Source organism: Excalfactoria chinensis, chromosome 3, assembly GCF_039878825.1.
Source record: "Excalfactoria chinensis isolate bCotChi1 chromosome 3, bCotChi1.hap2, whole genome shotgun sequence".
Classification (NCBI taxonomy): domain Eukaryota; kingdom Metazoa; phylum Chordata; class Aves; order Galliformes; family Phasianidae; genus Excalfactoria; species Excalfactoria chinensis.
In genome coordinates, this window is record NC_092827.1 from 41,189,723 (window position 1) to 41,207,309 (window position 17,587).

Here is a 17,587-nt window from a genome sequence, read left to right on the forward strand (position 1 = left end):
TTCAAAGCATGGGGAAAACTTGTTCATGGAGAAGCCTTGTTGCCCCTCCCTTCGACACAGGAAGAAGGACACAGACAAGTTGAGTGATTGTGCGGAGCATGCAGGAAGAAGCTTGGCATTTCTCAGCTGCTGTTTCTGTGCTCATAATTTCTTTCAATGGAGTATATCAAAATAAGGTACTAAGTAAAGGCTGAAATGTCTTTGAGGGGGGATCTTGAATTATAGCTTATGTAAAAATAAAACAATATCTACTGCAATGCACAGAAAGATGTAGGCAGTAAGGCCAAAGCATGCCCTGTGCATTTCAGGTTAACAGTTTTAAAATGTACTCATATTTTCTTGGTATTTGACATCTGAGTACTTTGCAATGGAGAGATTCATGTTAACAAGCAGAAGCTTTTAATCAGAATATGAAATGCAACAATAAGTGCAAGATTTTTTAGTAACTTCCTAGTGTCTAACAGCCTGAAACTATGTGTGATTTCTCCTTAAGACCAGACAATTAAAGTATTATTAGTCCTTTTTTTATTTTCCCTTTTAATTCTAGCACGTTTTGTACCATGTGGTACATAGGATATAGACCTCCAGACATCCCAACATTTCAATTCCACATTTGTTAAAACCCTTAAAGCAGTTCATCCAGCCCCTAGACTCCAGGACATCAGAGCAGTGGCAACATGGCTTTAATGCAGTCATCCTGGGCTGTGGTTGACCTTGTCCTTGGCTTCCTCCACTTGAAGGTAATGGCCTCTCACCTTCCAATGGAGCGCTATTTTCCATGCTACATCCCTTTCTTGGTTAAAGCACTGGACGACTTGCTGGCTGTAGTTACTGTCCGTGGCAGAGCTTGTTCAGCATGGAGGGAAAAGGAAGCTGGTAAGGAACCCCACTCAGCCAGTTCTCCCAGTAGGTTAAAAAATACATATGTTAAAGGCCGCAATTATCCAACCCTGTACTTGGAATTCTCCATAGCAACACCACTTTAGTACTGTAGTGGAAAAAAACAACGACAACAACAACAACAGCAAAAAAACAACCAGAGTATAAAAAAGTCTTAGGTCTTCAAAAAAGGCCCTTCAGCTTTGAAGGTATTGGTGGAGAAATGAACGGGCTGTTGTGTGGATGGCTGTTTGCTCTGGTTGCTAGAAGCAGCCAGTCATGGTGCTAAGAGGGAAAGGAGTCAGCGTATTACCATGCCAAAGCACCAACCCTGCCTATGATGACTGCAATATTAACTCCCAGAGCTTCCTGCGGCTGAGCGGCAGTGAGTTTCGCTTGCCCCCTGCCCCCCACCCCCAAGCTTCCAGGTTCAATAAAGATTACATCATGGACAAAGTATGCCATGTAAGCCTGAGAATCAAAGCCGTCACAATCGGCGGCTGTTTAACTGTAATGTCGCTGAAACACACACTCCCCCTACACGCACACACACTTTCCCCCCCTGCACCCTCCTGTCCCGCCCCGAGCCCTCCACTGCTCCTACCATTAAGGGTAGTATTACTGGGGAGAGGAAAATCTGATCAAAACTGTCAACCGCCGACTCCCGATTTTCTATGGATTCAATAAAGGCCACCTTAACGATTTCCCTAATTAATGGATGACATCTTTGGCTGGAGGAGAGGCGCGGTATTCTACTCTGCCTTAGTCTTTGTTAACCTTCTAATTAACTTTCGTAGGTCACCCAGGTCTCCCAAACCTAAAAGTGAAGAGAGCCATTGTGCTAGAAGCAGTAAACTTACTTTTTCTGCCTGGGTACTTAAAAGGGAGAACAATTATAGGCAGGGAAAAATAACTGCGTTTAAACTCTTTGTGACTGCAGAGAATGCATAGGTCCCTGCCTTAGAAAGTAATTGAAACACCTTTTATACCAATATTTGCATGCATAATAAACCAAATTAGCAAATATGCATCTAAATTCAGCTGCAGTTTCAAATTGGTTTAGGGATTTGGAGGGGGGTTGGCCTTCCTTTTTTTTTTTTTTTTTTTTTTCTTTTTTTGGAATGTGAACTTCAGTGGGTCAACAAAAGGAATTGGATTTCTTGAGCAAATTGCAACTGCAACAGCTATCAGCTTTTAGCCGGCGTGATCTCAAGCAAAGAGTCTGGGTTAACAGTACACAAACTCGTAGCCTAATGCTATAAAATTGGGCCAGATTAATCCCTGTGGTAAGACCATTGAAGTCAATGGAATTGTATCAGAGATGAATTTGGTTCACTGGCTTTTGTGGAATCTAATATGAATTGACCATTGAGCTGGAGGCATCAAAGATGATAAATGCAGCCCTCTTTCAAGCAGTCTGATGCAACCCAAAAAAGGGCAGGCAGAAGGCATTTAGGTTGGGTGGCCTTTTCTTCTGTCTACAGCTTTCTCAGGGAAATTCTGCCCTCATTCACGCCCATTGACTGAAGTCAATTAAATTATTTTAATAAATTGTAATTAAAATTCACAGCATACAATGAAAGATTGAAACTTCATAGCACAACTTGACTAATAAACCTGAAGTTAATTGCTTCTTGAAAGTAAAGATTGAGAGTGCTTCTTTGGCTTATGGGAGATACATGAAATTAATTGTTTGTAGTTTTCTCTGCTCAGCATAGAACAACAGAGCAGGATAGAAGAGAGTAATAATTGCTCTCCACAACAAACCTTCAGATGTGCATCCCTGCACAAATATCTGACTGCACAACCCGTGTTCATGGACAGAATGTACTGAGCTTAAAATTTACATCACAAAAAAAAATATCTAGGACAAAATAGCCTGGATATTTTTTGATTAAATGAGGAGAAAGCACAGTAATCAGAGAAGCCCCAAAATCAAGCTGCCTCCTGTCTTATCCATCTCTGCCATTGGCTAGCAGTAGAAAATGGTCACTTTGATTCTATTTCTCCACTTTTACAAGGAGCAATTTTTCATTAAAATAACATTAAAAAAAAAAAATAAAGGTCTTGAACTGATCAGATCTGAAAGCTGCAGGCATGCAACAGTCAGCATGCTAAGACAAAGGCTGAGTTTTCTAATAGCCCAATTCATTTTTTTGATGGTTTGATTCTGCCACCATGTGTACATTTTCAAAGAGAATAATTGGCAGGTAAGATGGTACCTACTGCTTCTTCGCACTGTTCTCCAGTGTAGTGGTGCAAAGTATATTAATCATCCTCCCAGGTGTCCCTTCTGCATCTCAGGAAGAGCCTGGCCATGGTTACATAGCTCAGAGCAAATTTGAACTCTGTCACATTTCAGAAAGTACCTTCAGTTATATATGTATCCTACAGGTCTGCCTGTGAAGTCCCTGAAGAGGTTTGGCATCATTAGGGTTTGGTTGTTGGGAAAAAATGATCAAATGGCACACAAATTGTGAGGATGGGGAAAGCCAAAGCCTGTCTTCCCTCCTCCTGGGCAGCCAAAGGACAAATGGAGGCTTGGTGCTCAACCTTGCTGTGTCTGAGCACCATAACTGGGTGGTGTTTCACCCGGCTGTGCAGAGGACAGGCATTCTGGGAGACAAACCACCCCTCAGCAATGTCTTGGTATTGTGAGGTTGGTGACTCAACATGGGAAGCGCTCAAGGTGCCCAATATCAGGCTCTGCCTTGGGAGGAGTATTTGTCATAAGGCAAGAGGTCTTCCTAGACAGCTGTCATTGTTAGTATTCTAAGGAAAATGGCACATGAAACCTTGAGAGATAGGGTACTTCAAGAGTCAGCAGAAGGGAACCAGTTAGGCACTTCTGGGTTAGCAATGGTATGTTTTGAATGTCCAACAAAAACAGACGCACTGTGCCCCTGAAGAGTTTTCCTTACTATCTATGAAGAGTCCACAGACCAAGCTCAGAACATTTGCATTTAGTTAGTACTGCAAATATCAATTCTGCGGTCAGCCCAGTCCCACCCCCATCAGTACCTTTGAATTTCTTCTTCCTATTTTATGAGATCATATAATACAGAATCGTAAAGGTTGGGAAGACCACAGAGATCACCTAGTCCAACCACCAGCCCACCCCCACTGTGCCCACTAACCATGTCCCTCAGTGCCACATCTCCACATTTCTTGACTATCTCCAGGGACAGGGACTTCACCACCTCCTTGGGCAGCCTATGCCACTGCCTCACTACTCTTCCCAGGAAGAAATTCTTTTCTGTATCTCCATATTCAGGCCGGGTAATGGTATCTTTTTTCTTCTATCCCTTGCCCTCTTTTTTGCTGTCTAAAAAACAGTGAAGTTCTTAAAGACCATCACCAGGATTCACTTGGCAAGAATTAGACAGCTATTTTTAGGACATCTACGGAATAGGTGATTTAGATCATAGGAATAAATGATAAAAATGCCTTTTTCTCACCATAAACAGAGATGGAAGTAATCAATTCTGTAATTCAGGTTTCAAAAATGAGACAAAATTAACTCCTCTGTTTGTACAATACCAAGCACAACAGAGGGCTTGGTTTATATGACTTGTAATACTGCTTTAACTGCCTTTGCATCTTAAATAATCTAGTGGGTAATTAATTTGGAAAACCTAATTGACAATCAATAGAAGAACATGTGAGTCTTTTTTCCTAGTAATGAACCTATCAGGCATTTTAGATCTTGATCCTGAAGCTAAATAAATGATCCAGAGAAGTATTTCACAGCAACCAAGGCACTAATTGTCTCCCTTCTCAACACACCGCACAGGATTTCTGAGCACCCCAAAATGGTCTCAACTTTCTGATTCTCTGACCTTAAGTCGTATTTCACAGTCTGTGAAAGAGGCAGTAATTAGATGCTGCCGCCTCCCTCCAGCTCAGCCCGGTCCTTTCTGGAGGACCAAATAGCCTTGCAGAACTCGCTACTGCACAGCTAAATTGAATTACTTTCAGCTTTTTATCCAGAAACAAAACCACTTTCATACAAATGACCATGAAGAAACATTACTAGCAGAGAACATAAACCTTGGCCTCTCAGATTCCTTTAATCACCACAGAAATGAACATTCTGAGATGAAATTGGTGGTGAGGTCCTCAGCGTATGGCTCTTTTTGTCCAGCTGCCTTCATGGGGTTGAAGCCAGACCTGAGGTCCTGCCAGTGTCCCAGCATATGGATAGGAAAGCCACCTGGCCCCTTCCCAGCCCTGAGGCACTGGATGAGCTGGCTTTGTAGTCCAGGGGGCACACATGGGTATATCCACACTCTGAACTTTCCTCAGTGGGGAAGCTCTTAGACTCATCAGAACCAGAGATGTCAGCCCTAGCCCTTCACAAGTTTAGAATGAGCTCATTATCAAAAGAGGCTGCATATAAAGCAGAGCAAGCTGCATATTTTTTGCCTCTTTGTGGTTTGTGTGCCAAACATACTTAATTTACAAGAAAAACAATGGTGCCTCTCCCTACCTGGCAACCTGTCCTCAGAAGAAGGAAGCTTGATCACCTGTGATCTGTTTGACACCACCAACAGTCAATTGATGCTGGGTATCGGGGTTGCTCAGATACTATCAGCCACACACCTGTGTTCCCTGCAGGGCAGCTGATCCCTGTCTCCTCATTACCTCAAAGTAATGCAGTCTGATATACCTGTGTCTTTCAGTTAGTTGTGAGGGAAATGTATCTTCTTGGGACATCAGCTCTTACAGGGATACAAGGAACTCAGATTGAAATCTTCCAAAGCGTTTTCAATATTTCTCTGAATGTCAAGAGCCAGATCTGTTCATTAAACTGGTGGCCATTTATACCAAGCACTAGCCAGAGAGCTTACGAGCTGTAATTTAAGCCTCTTTCTGCATGGGGGCAATGAGGAGAGCAACACTGCTGCTGTTTTATTTGAAAAATGTCCTTTCTACTTGGAAGTACACAGGTGGAAGTGGGAAAGCTGGTTGTGGAAACCCTTGTTGCCATATCTGAGACCAGATTAATGTGTCAGAATCCCTGTCAGAATCCAGCATTGCTGTTCACTTTGCCCACTGTTAACTCCACTCTGTCCTCCAGCTGTGATGCTGATCTCTTTCTCCCCCTTTTTCTTAGTAGTTGCTCTATAGAGTGTTCCTGGCAACCCTTTCTCTTCCTCCTCTTTTTTTACCAACTGGGTTTCTCTTGCTGCTTGAGTCCAATTTGCTAGCTATGAAATGGTCACTTCCATAAAATGACCTTCCTGCATGGCTGTTTCTGCCTCTTGCACTGCATGGACTTTCCAGTTACTTTTGACTACTGCTCTGAATTCTTTGTCTTGCTTTGTCCTCCCTTTAGCCCATCAACCTGATTATAGGCACCTCTAACTCTCCTCTTGGATTCCCTTGCTCTCCCACACGCACAGACCATTAACTACCAGCTCCCACACTGCCTCACTTCATCCTTGCAGAGGTTTTGGTGAGCATCTTCAAATCCTTGCATTCACACTGTGCATCTTTGCTTTTCTCCTTGGGAAAAACAAAACAAAACAAAAACCTCCTTTCTTCATCCACTCCCTACCAGATCCCTTCAACCTCTTCCCATCCCTTCTCATTCTTTGCTTAACATATTTCTTCTCTGGACTCACCAGTGTGCTCTTTCTATGGAACCCCTCTTCCTCTGTTTTCAGATAAGCCTCTGAAGTCCCTGCAAAAACAACCCTCCCCTACATACCATTATGCCTTTCTCATCTCCTTTACCTCTTATGCTTTCAAATGACTGGTTTACTCCCATTCTCCTGAACTCACCTCTCTGACACTCAGCAGTCTGGTTTTCAGCCACTTCACTCTGCAGGAATTGCTCTCTCTAAAATCTCTAATGATGTCCTTCTAGTCAATTCTAACCGCCTCTTCTCCAGCCTCTTTCCCTTTGATTTTTCCAACACCTTTGACATTTCAGACCATTCCTTCCCTTGGAGATCCCTACAACTCAGCTGCTCTACTGAAAATTGCCATCTTTAGTTTTAGGAGAGGGTGGTAGCTGATGGCCAGAAGTGTAAGAATGAGGGCACAATGAAAAGGATAATTCTTTGTATTGTCTTCTGAACACTAATGAAGTTTCTCTCAGGAAACCATGTTGGGCAAACCCAACAGTAAGGAAAATTGGAGCTGGATTTATTTTAAACTGTATATGGGTACACAATACAGACAGAAGAAGAATCAGGCTGGGAAAATAACAGTGTCAGGTTAGCTGAAAGTCAAAGAACATCATGCAGAGCAAAAGCAAATACTGTGGCATAGTGAAGGTCAAAGTCAAAGGTTAAAGGTGTTTTTTTATTTAAATCCTATAGCTTGGCAATGAAGCCAGGAGCTCTTTTCAAGCTAGACTACATTAGCAAAGTTACACGGGTAACACAAGCAGATTTTCCCACTGTTTTGCTCTCACTGTACGCCTTTATACAAAATTTGTTCACTTTAAAAGCAGGTAGAATAGAATCCATAATCAGTTTATGCACACCTTAAAATCAGAAGTTCATTCTCACAGCACAGAGGCTCATAATGCAGGAGAGTTAGCGTGAACTTCACAACAAACTAGGAGATAACAATTGCTGCACTCTGTCCCCTGCTACCCTGGTTTTCATGCTCTGTTTGCCTACTGTACAGTGTGCAGCACAGCAGTGGATGGTAAAATGCCCTCTTTCCTGATGAGGGTTAGAATAAGTTGCAAAAAATGATATTTAAAAAAGGTGGAATTAGCTTTAACTCTTAGTTGCTCTGCTCTCCTCAGCGGTATGTCAAAGCAATTAGTGAGCGTCAGATCAAAGGGTTTGCTCTGCAGACAGAGGAAAAAATAGAATCCAGTGTAAGATGTCCCTCCGCAAGCACAAAATATATGCAAACAAATTGCAGGTAATTAGGAGACCTGATACTATACCACCGCCAGCAGGAGAGGGTCAGCAGTTACATCTGATAATAGCCTCTTTCTTGTATTTAGGGATCACTTTTTTTTCCACGAGAAGAGCTAAATATTGATTAAGTGATATCACAAAAACCACACGATTATCAAAGCAATTACAGGGGATTAGCTTCCTAAAATGTTCCAGCATAACCTCAGCTGCAGAAAGCGTGCCAACATGGTAATGACTATTAACATCCGTATGAACAAAAGTAATCCCCTGGGTTTGCTTGGTTTGGTTTGTTGTTTTGTTGTTGGTGGTGGTGGTGGTTTGGTTTTGTCTCAGATTCTGATTACTCTCTATATATGGGGTACATTTTATGAGCACATAGGGTACAGTGCTGAGGAGGCTCATTCTGCTTGCCTAGAGGCACCTGCTTTGTGTTGGGAGAAGTCCAAGGCCATGCGAGGTGAACACAAGACATCTAGTTGTGCTGCTCACTTCCACATGAGATCACCACCAGCACTAGATTGGAGAAGGTGACCCTGCCATTAACAGTATGCCACGTGGATATACTGACCTGAATCATACCCACAGCCTCGTTTCCTGACAGTGTGATCTACCCAAGGACTGAATGTGCTGCAGTCACCTTAGAGAAGCTTATCTCCACCAAGTAAGTGTTTAAGCTGAGGCCCAGCACACAGAGTCCCAGGCTTCTGGGCATATCCCATCCCCCGGAGGCCCACACTTGGGTTTGTGCTGATGGGGATGGTTCACTTCTGCTTCCATTTTCCCCTCCTCACTCTTCTCGTAGGGGTAGAAGAAACTTTAAAGCATGGGAGAGGACAGACAGAGAGAGCATGACTCCCTATAATCCAACAAGTCAACTTCCCGAGCTCAAACATGAACTGATTTTTTTTTTCTTCCCTCGCCTTATAAAAAAGAAATTGACTTTTTGTTTGGAGTTTGTGAAAAGTGGGACTCGGGGCCCAGTCAATGGGGCTCCCCGCGGCGCGGGCTGAGTGGAGCCATCTCGAACCAGTCAGCCGCGGCGACCAATTAATCCGCTCTTTGTCACAGCCCCGGCCTCAGCAGCAGCTCGGCAGCAGTAGCAGCAACACATTTGGCCATTGTTCAGACCTTCATGCAACGGGATTTACCCTTTCAAAGAGGCAGTTTTGTCCCAAAGAGTTCGAGCGGAAGTTTCTCACTGACAATTTGCCCCAAATAGATAGATTTGTCAGCAGCAACCTTTAAAAGCAAAAAGCCATGGAGGGAAAAGGGGGAGAAAAAGAAGCGTGGGGGGAAAGAGCAAGTGCATCCTTGTCCATCTGTCTGTCTGTCTGTCTGTCTGGGAGCCTGTTGTGAGCAGGTGGGACGGTAACAGGCCTGAGGTACAGCAGGGCACAGTGGTGTTGGTGGGCTCAGTTTCATGGCAAGGCAGATTGCAGTAAGGAGCTAACAAGCTCCTGGGCAGCTGTATAGCTGTTCTGACTTCTGAAAGTCTTTCAAGGAGAGCTCCTTTTATGTGGCTTTGTCATATCTACTACATTGCACCATGCCGGACTAGAAGGAGTTCCCAGCCTTGAAGACCTGCTGGCAGGACAGCTCTTGGGAGCAGCAGGCCTGGATCCAGACCTGGTACCAACACCTACATTTATATCTACATGAGCAACTTTTTGCCAGCAGAATGATGCAGCATTTCCTGCAAAAGAAAAAACAAAAACAAAAAACAAGTGCCCTGGAGCCCATATCCCAGGCAGAAAAGACTGAAACAATCCCTTGGCTATTTCCTGCCACTATAGCACTGCTGTTGTGGTCCTTAAGGACAATCTCTGCTGTGAGCTGCAGGGACTATTTGCATAAGCTGGGGGTCTAATGAGGCCTACCTGGGAGCACTGGAAGCTCTCTCCCCCACACAGTCACCAGCAGACTCTCTTCTGGCGGCAGGAGGTAGCCCTGCCTCCTGACAGGCTGGCATCTCTTAGTGGCATAAATTTGGGTAACAGCAAAAAATACTCCTTATCACACCTGTGACTCCACGTCCCATTCTGTTACACCCAATAGTGTGACCAGCAGGTTTCTGGAAGCTCCACGGAGCTGAAAACTTGCACTCTGCCCTGGGAAAGCCCAATACACAGGCTGTCTTCTGCCTAGACCACATAGACCATGAATGTAAGCTGTCCTGCCCCAGAGGCAGCAAAGAAGCCAAATTCTTGGGAGAATGAGTAGTTCTTCTGCAGTGATGCTGTTTACCTTCTGGTATTTGAGCAGTTTGAATTTCCAAACAGAGCTGAGGAATCCCAGTTCACTGAAGTAGGGATGTTGCAGTTCTTTTGACTGGAAGGAGTGGCATGAGAGATGGATGCATGAGAGATGGATGCATGGCAGCTATACAGCCCCAGAACTTTGTGGTAAGCCCAGGAAACTCCATTGCCTGGTGACAGGCAGTCCAGCTCTTCTGTCAGACTACTTTGTCTCGCTGTGTCTTAAATGGGGTTTGATCTACATTTCTCAAAGAACCTCATTGTTTGAGTGCTGCCCTGCCCACTGGTGTTTACTTGATGGCCTTCCCAAGGCATTTCCTGAGAGACACGAGAAAAATGAAGGCCAAGTTCAAACTGACAGCTAAAATGTCATCAGCCTGCTTTATATCCACCCGGTCCCCCTAAGCCTGCCTACACCTGCACTTTGAATGGGAAGAGGGTAGAAGCGGCTGTAACCTAATTACAAATCAGCCAGAAGGAGGGGTTCTTTGAAATTAGGTTAGGGCAGTTCCAAGCAAATAAGCTTACAGCAAAACTGGGAGACACTGAGATAGAAATGAGACATTGAGGTCCATGCTTGAAGGCACCACAGAGCATCTCCTGTTCTGGGTGGCCTTCAGCACAGGGGACAAATTTCAATAGACTGTTGCAGTGTTCGTGCTGCAGCAGGCAAATGGATGCCCTCAGACCTTCCCCATCTGCAGAAAAGGTTTAAGAGGCTACAAGGGTAAGCACAGACACAACTTAGAATGGTGCAAAGCTCCAATACAGGCTACAAGTCAAGCAGTGTAATTGCAAATATGTTCTAAGACAGTTTTTCTCCAGAAAGTCCAGGCCCATATGGCATCTCTCCTGTAGAGACCTCATTCGTTTGACTCTCAGGAATGCAGAAGTAACTTAACACCCATGTTCTTCCCTGGCATGGGGAGAACACTAGTACCAGAGACAATGACATTCCCTAGGAAGCTTAGTTGTCCCACCCTTAATCCCTTCTCATGTCTGGCCCTCAGCATCAATCAGATCAACAGGGTTCCCACGGACAAAGGCCTCCTTCTTCCTCAACTAGTGATTTTCCTCATGATATTTTTGGCCATATCCAGAAGAAAATCCAGATTCTGGATGTATCAAAAAACATACTGAGATACACCGTGTTTACCAAATGCCCAAGTGAACAGAAGAAAACAGGTCCTCTGTTTATCTGTCAGCCTCATGACAGCAAAAGTACTAGGTAGACTTTAGCAGCATCAGCCAACACTGGCTGCAAGGACAATACATAGAAAATGCCAACAATTATCGAACAAATGCTCCTGACAACACAAAATTGGTTAATTAACCATACAGTGGATTTTTAAGTAATTTCTCATGTGCATTTGCAGCCAAATTGTAGTATTTGGATCACTCTCAGGGTTTCCTGAACATGATGATTTAATATACAGTGTAGTCTTTGCACTTGTAATTGGAGTAAAAGCACTGTTTGAGAAACTGTCTGTGCATCAGACTTCTGCTGCTTGTAACCAAGTTACCTACCAGAGCTACACAACTTTGCTTTGCCAGCGTTAGCACTGCCACAGAGCTGAGTAACTGCAAGAAGCAGTTAATGCAAACACGACTGCTTGTTGCTACTCTACACACACTGCTCCATGCTGAACTGCCACCTGTTCTCATCCTCTGAATCTTGGAGTAAATATTCCAGTTCTTTTCACTCTACATTGTACCATAAAGACTGAAGCCACAAGGTAAAGCTTTGTCCAGTAACTCCCAACATGTGTTCCCCTGATATGTATTTATTTATACAAGCCAGTCCTCAGGAAAAAGAGAGACGTGATTATTATGATCACATCTCACCAGAAAGATACCTTCTCTCATACCCACCCACTTGGAATCCGCTGATGCTTCCAGTGCTGCAGTGTTGTTGCAACAACTGCAGTACAATTGCATCTGGCAGAATCACATGGGGAAACCACTGAAAACGTTTGAAGTCTCCTTTTTTAATCACTTGGAGCTTGGGATCCCTGGGTCAATAGTACACAACCAGGGCAGAAAGCAGTGAGAACCACCAAAACACACTGCAAGTTGAGGTACATTACTTTTGAGCAGGTGACCTGCAGCTCCGATTGTTCATGACAGATTTTGCAGGTGTACGTGAGCAATCCTGCTGAAGCACACTGAGCCTGTTCAGATGGAAGACTGCGGGATCAGAATCTGTCTCTCAGTGATATGTTTTCATTTGACTGTGTTACTTGTTCAGGTAGAACAAGCGGAAAGAGCTGCAGGAGTGATGATTTTACAGAGGATTGCTGCAGAGCTCTGTTTTCTTCTTTTCCTAGAGCTTAAAGTGCTGGGTTTTGCTATGCAAACTCGACTCACTCACTTAAGAAGTTCAACGCCCTGTCCTCGACAATTTCTGATATTTCAAATGGCAGAAAATCCCAACTAACCTCACCGTAAATCTAGTTAGTTTCAGAGTGACGCATGCTGTGATCTTCTCTGTTTGGACTTGCAAGTAATTGCTCTACCCACAAAGATATTCTGTGACCTATATTTTACGAGGCAGGAGATAAAGCAAGCATGCCTATAAATGTCATAGACAGTCATACAACTATTCGTCTTTTCGTAAAATCTCTCTGCTCTGACTCAGTACATTCAGGCTGTGCTGAATGCTATATGCTGACTCAATGCTGCATCTGGAAATATTTATTTTTTGTTGGGTTCTAAATTCATTTCCCTAAATAGATACCACAGATCTGGTCTCCAGCCAATATCAAGAGACATAGCTGAATGGAAGTCAATAGAACTGAGCCATTCTGCTGCCAGCTAGAAATATGTTCCTTACGAAGAATGTTCATTGCTGCCATTACACAGAGTATTGTGCCATTGCCTCGAAGGTCAGCTTGTTAATAGGCTTCTGCAGCAAAACTTGGAAGCCAATCTACCATAAAAATGATTACACTCAAAAGTATTATCAATCAGGATCACAGCTGAGGCAACACTTAGGTTTAGAACTTAACCAGGGATATCCATTTAACAGATTGGTAACGTGACTTTTAAATATCACAGCAGTGCTCCAAGATGTATTTGTTCCTTGTAGTCAGCCCTGAAAATTAGCAACTATTAAAGTGCAGAACTGATTTATCCAAAGTTTCCTTTCATTGAGATACTGATCTCCTTGTCCTCGTAGTGAGTCTGTTAGCTAGTTGTGCCTTTAACTAGCTGGGTCTCAGCTGGCTCCAGAGTTGATATTGCCTTTTGTGTTCTTGTCAGGAAAACTAAAATGAGGTTGTTCCCCTCTAAATTAAATTGCAGCCGCTGCTACATCATTGGCTTATTAGGACACTTTTGATTTATATCTAACTAGCAAACTAACAAATAAGTCAACTTGCTAACTAGAGCTGCTTTGTTAGGCACTTGTCTCGCATTGTCTAGATGGGATCAGGTACCAATGTAGGCGTATAAGCCAAGCCTGACATATCCCTTTCAAAGGCATGAGTGATTAATGGGGCAATTTCATTGCTGCAAGTGAACTCAGGCTTGTTCCACCCATGAATAAAAGTACTGAGAGACAGTGCAATGACTTGCATGGATTCTCTGTTCCAAATATCTCTCCTAGGTGCGTTTTTTTTCCTGCTATTCTACACAAAGCAGCTTTGCAGATATGCTATCCTCAGATGCACATCAGGAAATAGAGTTACATGGTCACTGTTTTAATACAGACATTGACTTCTCTCACCAAGCATGCACACACAAAGAAGAAACTCAGCACCATTTCTCTGGCATCTGCAAGGAACACAGGTTACGTCTGACTTTCTGCAGCATTGGTAACTCAAGGATGAGCTAAGAGCAACTCAGGTGAGAAGGCTGCTAGAGGTAATGGTGGTGCCTTCTTCTCCATGAGCAGTGGCTGAACATGTAGAAAGTCACTCCCAGCTTGCTGCAGGAGCATGATTTCATTTTTCAGGGGAGGTACAAACAGGAGGAAAATCCCTCCTGAGCCAGGAGAGAGGGAGAGTTTACAAGACATTCTTTCAATTAGATTATCTTTCTGCTTCTCAGATTTTCACCTTTTGGAAAAGTGCCTTGTTTTACCCTGGGCACTTTAGGGCAGCTGGACCATGGAAGTTCATTACTCGAGATGCATTTAATTCTGCAGAGTTTTTCTGTCTGACAGGACCAAGGTAATAATTCTGAAATGCCATTTCTACCAATGGCACAAAATGGGCAACTCCAGAAGCATCTCAGCTACCTCCACAGGGAGAAACATTAGGTGAGGGAGTTTTCTTAGACAGTTGGCTCAGAAGAAAAACCACAACACAAAATGATGTTTTTCTTCTCTTCTCTTCTCTTCTCTTCTCTTCTCTTCTCTCTTCTCTTCTCTTCTCTTCTCTTCTCTTCTCTTCTCTTCTCTTCTCTCTTCTCTTCTCTTCTCTTCTCTTCTCTTCTCTTCTCTTCTCTTCTCTTCTCTTCTCTTCTCTTCTCTTCTCTTCTCTTCTCTTCTCTTCTCTTCTCTTCTCTTCTCTTCTCTTCTCTCTCTTCTTCTCTTCTCTTCTCTTCTCTTCTCTTCTCTTCTCTTCTCTTCTCTTCTCTTCTCTTCTCTTCTCTTCTCTTTCTTCTCTTCTCTTCTCTTCTCTTCTCTTCTCTTCTCTTCTCTTCTCTCCTCTACTCTCCTCTACTCTCCTCTACTCTCCTCTACTCTCCTCTACTCCCCTTCCACTTCCCTTATTCCCCTTCCTTTTTCCTTTCCTTTCCTTTCCTTCACTTCCCTTGCCTCCCACCCCCTCTCTCTTCTCCTCTTCTCTGAAGATGTCTTAGCTTTACATCCAAAGAACACAGACAGTGAGAAAGGGAAAGGCAGAAGGAATGGCACGTTAAGGTCAGGTCACACTCTGGGTTTCTCTTGCTGCTGAGAGACACCAACAGAAGAAGAGATAACATGATGCTGTGACACAAAAACTGAGAGATGTCACCACCACATCCTTGCAGCAACAGCCTGGAATCCTGAAGAAACTTTATGGTGTAGGAGCGTGCACTGGCTCCTGTAGCACAGCTGCTGGTGTTTTGTACTTCTAAGGAGTTATGAGGAGACGGTATCTTCTATATAAAGGCATCTTCTGAGATGTAGCTTAATAAGGGAGAAAAGGAAGGGAATAATAATAATAATAATAATAATAATAATAATAAAAGTATATACAAAGCCAGTGATGCACAGTGCAGCTGCTCACCACCCACTGACCAGTGTCCAGTGAGCCCCCAAGCAATAGTTCCCTCCCATTCACCTTCCCCCCCTGTTAGAATCCAGCAGGGCTCCACACAGTACGGAACATCCCCTTGGCCAATCTAGTTCCCTGCGCTCCTTCTGTCCCCCTCCTGGTGCCTGTGCACCCCTGGTCCCCCCCTACGTGGCAGCACGGGGAGCTGAAACGTCCTTGACCGTGCTGCACTGCTCAGCAACAGCCAAAACATCAGTGTGTCATCAGTGTGATTCTCATCAAATCCAAACATAGCGCCATAGCAGCCACGAGGAAGAAAGTTAGCTCTTTTCCAGCTGAAACCAGGATGAGGTCTGCCGTAGGGCCAGAGGATGTGCGAGACACACACAGGGCCAGGTTTAGGCTCTGCTGCCACGCAGTCCCACTTCGGACTGCAAACCCTGCTGACGCGCTCCTTTCCTTTTCTGGTGCTTCAGACTTTGCTCAGGAAGGCAAACCTTCACGGGGAGTGACGTCCTGCCCCGCATCCCCGTTCCGCCTGTGCTTTTGCTTTTTGGGATCCCCCTGAGCAACGTCCGACGACGTGCAACCACTGCTCGCCAGCCTTGCCTTGGTTCAAGGTCCCCTCCGTGCCCCGGGTGAGACGGTCCGAGCGCACTGTCTCCAATCCAGCAAGCTCGCTTTTTGCTCACCCTCTCCTTCCCAGGGGAAACCGTGGAGAAAATGCGGGAGAAACAGGACCGCGGTCCCCTCCTTGCTCCTCCTATTGTCTCCTGCTTTATTTCCCCCCTTCTTTCCCATCTATTTATTTATGTATTTATTTTGGGTCGGGGTCGCCGTTAGGGACGGGGGTCGAGGGAGGCGCGCGGAGCCGCTCAGAGCTTCACGACCACCATCGGTACCGAACCCCCCCCCCCCTCCCTCCCTGCCCCCTCCCCCGCCCGGTGACGTCACGCGCCGCCGAGATTTGGGGGGGACGCGCGGGAGCGCCGTGGGCGGGGGGCGGCCTCTCCCCTCCCCGCGCCGCTGTCACCGCGCCGCCGATATTATAGGGCCGAGGGCTGCGGCTCCGAGCGCCGAGTCAGCGGTGTAATGAACTTCTGGAAACCTTTCCCTTTTTCTAGCGTTCACTTTCTGAGAGGCTGAGACTGCCTCCTCTGACGCCTTTTCCCCCCTGCCATTCTTTTGCCGGCTCTGATCTCCTGCTCCGCGCGAAGCCCGCTCCATCCCACCTTCCCCTCCGCTCATTGTGCCGCGGCCCCGAGTCCCGCCGGCAGCGCGCGCTGCCACCCCCCGCACCCTCCCCGGGGTCCCGAGCGCTCCGGTTCGCGGGGAGAGCTCCTTCTTCGGCTCATTTCGTTTCTTTAGTATTATTTTTGGCCCTTTGGCTCCTGTGTTTCGTCTTGTTTTTTGGTTTTTCTCTTTTTCTGTTGTTTTTTTTTTTTTTTTTTTCTTTTTTTTCCGCCTGTCCCCGCGCCTCGGAAGCACCTCCCGGCGAGGATGTGTCGGCCCCAGCGGGCGAAGCAGAGCTGAGAGGCCGAGGGAGTCACCCACCCCGCCCGCCGCAGCCGGAGGGGGCACCGCGCTGCGCCCCGACGGAGCGGCTCCCGGGGCTCCGAGCATGAGCAAGCCGGCGGGATCAACAAGTGGGTAACGGCGCGGCCGGGCTGCTGGGCCCCCCCCGAGCCTGGGGGATGGGGTGGGGAAGGAGAAAATGAAGGGGTGGGGGGGGGTGAGGGGGTGGGGGGAGAGGGGGGGGAGTGAGGTTTGGGTTCGCAATCCCGAAAATTAAAAAGAAAACCAAAAGAAAGAAAGAAGGAAAGAAAGAAAGAGTACGGGTTTCACAGGTTTCCCTCCGCAGCGGGCAACGAACGGGGGGCTCCGTGCTGAGCGCCGTCCCGCCGTTCCTTTCCCGACCCCTCGGGGATGGGGTGAGAGGGGCTGAGGAGTTCGGGGCCCGCTGCCCCCTTCGGCCGGACTTTGAGCAGCTTTCTCCGACGTGACCCTTTTCTTTTATTATTGTTGTTATGATGATTATTTTCTGGTCAAAAAAGAGTTCCCAACTCCTATCGCTCGAATCTCGTAAGCGGCTCCGCCGAAGGAGGATTGAAAAGCGGCACTGCGCACGGCATTTCCCGTTATACCGAATAATCCTGCAACGGGGAAAGCAGAAACAACGGAAAAGTCACATTTTCCTTAATCCTAAATCCGTGCTCCTCATAAGTGGGGAATTTAAAGCCGCCCGAGCGCTGCCGCACAGCGGCTCCGTCAGAGTAATCCCAACGGGACCTTCGGAGTTCGCAATATGGATGGAGCCGGTGACAAAGGGGGAAAAAAACACCCAATCCAATTTAATGTCTGA

At 45.7% G+C, this 17,587-nt stretch overlaps 1 protein-coding gene across 1 annotated transcript in view; it reads left to right on the forward strand.

Annotated features, from left to right (window-relative positions):
- Positions 1 to 1,158: 1,158 nt before the first annotated feature.
- NR2E1 (nuclear receptor subfamily 2 group E member 1) overlaps positions 1,159 to 17,587 on the forward strand; it is a 27,018-nt gene continuing 10,589 nt past the window's right edge. Inside the window, exon 1 of the mRNA XM_072332189.1 lies at positions 1,159 to 1,335. Coding sequence (XP_072188290.1) covers positions 1,159 to 1,335 — 177 coding nt within the window. The remainder of the gene's footprint in view (positions 1,336 to 17,587) is intronic.